The sequence below is a fragment of the Mustela nivalis genome (assembly GCF_964662115.1).
Source record: "Mustela nivalis genome assembly, chromosome: 6".
Lineage (NCBI taxonomy): Eukaryota > Metazoa > Chordata > Mammalia > Carnivora > Mustelidae > Mustela > Mustela nivalis.
The window spans coordinates 1,674,769-1,677,411 of NC_139025.1; the positions used below are offsets into that span (position 1 = coordinate 1,674,769).

Consider the following 2,643-nt stretch of genomic DNA (forward strand, 5'->3'; position numbering starts at 1 on the left):
GGCCTAGTCTGCAGGTACTGCTAGAATTGACCTGGGAGTTTCCAGAAAGCCCCCAACTATCCACTGCCCAGACAGTCCTCAAATTCAGCATTTAGTGGCTGGCCGCTCTGTACGGGCGTGGGGGGCGGGAGACGAGGGGTGTCTAAGTTCATGCCCATGCAGGAACATGGCTGGCCTGTTCCATCAGGGCGGGTGGTAACGGGGACAAGGGTGGGGCAGGAAGTGGAGAGAGCAAGCAGGGACGCCTCACCACAACTCCCCCAGAGCTGCTCAAAAACGGAACCAGGGTGAGCACAGCTGGTTCACCCTGTGACCACCACCCACCAGCTCCTAGGCCTCACCATCCCGCTGACCTGTAGACCCTCCCTTGAGTTGATCCCACAACCTCCGGAGGCTGCGGCATTTACTAGGCTGGGAGCTAGAGCTTGGAGCCAGCGTGGCCCTTCCTGGGTGGCCAGCCACTTGTCTTGTAGAGGAAGCTTCAGGCTGGGAGGCCCCCAGCACAGCACCCCGCAGGGCGGTGAGCCACAAGGCCAGGTGCGGTAGGAAGAGCCATCACAGCAGCCAGCGGCAGCTCCCCACCACCATGCCCCCCCAAATCCTCTCCCCGTCCTCTGCACACATAGGCAAGGCTTCTGAGTGTTCAACTTTATTGAGGGCAAGGGAGTCGACAGAGGGCCCCGGTTGCCTGAGGATAAGGCCTGCAATCAGCCTGGAGGGGCAGTGGCCCGGTGGGCAGCCCGGGACAGTGTTCCCATGACCTGCGCAGAGAGAAAGGTGAATGCAGACCCAGAGAGCAGTCAGACCTCCCTCGGGAGTGAGGGGACCATCCCAAAGGCCTGATGGTTTGGGCTGGTACCTGGGTTTACTTGAAAGTGTGACTCTCAGCTCCACCCCGCCCAAAACCTGCAGGAAAAAAGAGGAGGCAGGTTAGGGGTGGCCCGGGGAACCACACCTTCAGGGCAGGCTGGGGGGGGGGGGGTCTGGGTGCGGGCGGGGGAAGCATACCTTTAGGCCCGAACATGGAGGCGTAGCAGGGGTGGTTGCAGTAAGGCTTGCCTTCATGCTGCAGGGAGAAGGGCCATGAAGGGCTGTCCACCCTCACCCCGCGCCCCTGTGGCCCTCCAGGCCCCACCTACCTCAGCGTGGCCCCCTGACGTCAGCGTCTTCCCACATTTCTCACACTTCAAGCAAGGCCGATGCCAGTCCTTCCCCAGAGAGGTCACCCGCTCAGCTGCAGAGGCACAGACGGTGCCCCACACCCAGTATAAGACCCTGCTCTGGGGTCACAGGGCACCGCCACCTACTCACAGCAGCCTTCTCCAGCTCCCTCTGCCCTTGGTCTCACCCGGGGCGCCTGGTGGCCCACCCCGGGTCTCAGCACTGTGCCCCATCAGTGTGGGGGGGGGGCACCTCCAGTCCCCTGCGCCAATCCGGCCAAACGGGAGGGGGCGCGGGGTGGTACTGCTGGAGGAGACCCGGAGCGCCGGGGGCTGGGGCATGGGTGACCCGCGGCGCTGTACGGGTGGGGCGTGCAGGGCGCCCTTCTCTGGGGGAGGAAGCGGGAGAGACACTTCGCACTTCCTCCCCTGGGTGGGCCCCGGGGCGCGGGACAGGGAGGCGGCGCCCGGTTCCGAGCGCGCCCGGGATCGCGCCCCGGGCGCCGGTTTCCGCGTCTGTTTCTGCTTAGCGATGGGAGGGGCGGCAAGAACGCAGCGCTTCTCCCTCGGCCGCGCGGTCCCCGCCCGGGGCGCGCCGACGGGGGACGGGAGAGCGGGGGAGACCCAGCGACGGGGACACCTGAAGAAAGGGGGACCCAGACAAGGGGAGACCCAGCGGGACCGACAGGTAGAGAGCGGGGCGGAGACCGGGAATCAGCAGACAGGGCCATCCGACGCCGGGGTCCTGACCCGCACACCCAGGCGGTCGCCGGCAGGGCTGGAGCGTCGGCTCTCGGCGCGCGGCCCCCCGGGCCCCCGGCGCGCGCGGCCCTCCGGAGGGGCCTGGCCGGGTCGCCCCTGGGCCGCGCTTCCTCGTGGGGGCGACGCGGGGCGCGCAATCCCGGCCGGGGCTGAGCTGGGGTAGGCGGGGAACGCTCACCAAAGTACACCTCCTTGTCGCACTTGGGGCACTTAGGCATGGCGGCTGGGGGTCCGGCGCAGACCACTGAGCGGGAGCAAACAGGAGACCGGGACTGGGTGGGTCCCGCCGGGTGCGCGCCTTTCAGGGACCCCAAGACCCCGCCCCCTTGAGACCCGCCCTTCGAGCCCCGCCCTCTGAGTCCTGGCTGTGGACCCAAGGACCTGGGTTCCAGGCCAAGCCGCTAAGAAAGGTCGTCTGGTCCACCCCCGCCTCCGGCAGCGCCCGGGCCCAGCGGACCGCCGGCGGGGAGGGGTCGGGGGGGGAGGGTTGTCCGGGGAGAGCGCGGGACCCGTGCGGATGCACTGAAGGGGCCCTGCCCCCCGCCTAAGGTCTAGGGTCTAGGGAGGGGCTCCCCAGCCGTACCCCAGGCCCCCGACACGTGCCCGAGCCGCCAGGCATTCGGGAGCCAGGGAGAAGACAGTCAACGCTTAAATGCAAATACATGGAAACCAGCGCGGGCGGACGTCTCGCACACTTGGACCCGACCCCGTCCCAGACAGA

General features: G+C 67.7%; 1 protein-coding gene across 1 annotated transcript; it reads right to left on the reverse strand.

Moving 5' to 3' along the window:
* Positions 1-633: 633 nt before the first annotated feature.
* Positions 634-2,378, reverse strand: CRIP1 (cysteine rich protein 1). Its single transcript, XM_082737364.1, has 5 exons — positions 2,101-2,378; positions 1,140-1,234; positions 1,009-1,066; positions 860-906; positions 634-761 (listed from the first exon to the last, which is right to left on the reverse strand). The coding sequence occupies exons 1-4, from the start codon at positions 2,138-2,140 to the stop codon at positions 866-868; spliced, it is 234 nt and encodes a 77-aa protein (XP_082593490.1). The 5' UTR covers positions 2,141-2,378; the 3' UTR covers positions 634-761; positions 860-865.
* Between the last annotated feature and the right edge of the window lie 265 nt (positions 2,379-2,643).

Bases quoted from the DNA above. Each gene is read 5' to 3' on its own strand.
- CRIP1 (XM_082737364.1), bottom strand. From the start codon at position 2,140: ATGCCTAAGTGCCCCAAGTGCGACAAGGAGGTGTACTTTG. The intron at 1,235-2,100 runs GTGAGCGTTCCC...GTGCCTCTGCAG, and splicing joins CGACAAGGAGGTGTACTTTG to CTGAGCGGGTGACCTCTCTG. The intron at 1,067-1,139 runs GTAGGTGGGGCC...TTCTCCCTGCAG, and splicing joins CGTCAGGGGGCCACGCTGAG to CATGAAGGCAAGCCTTACTG.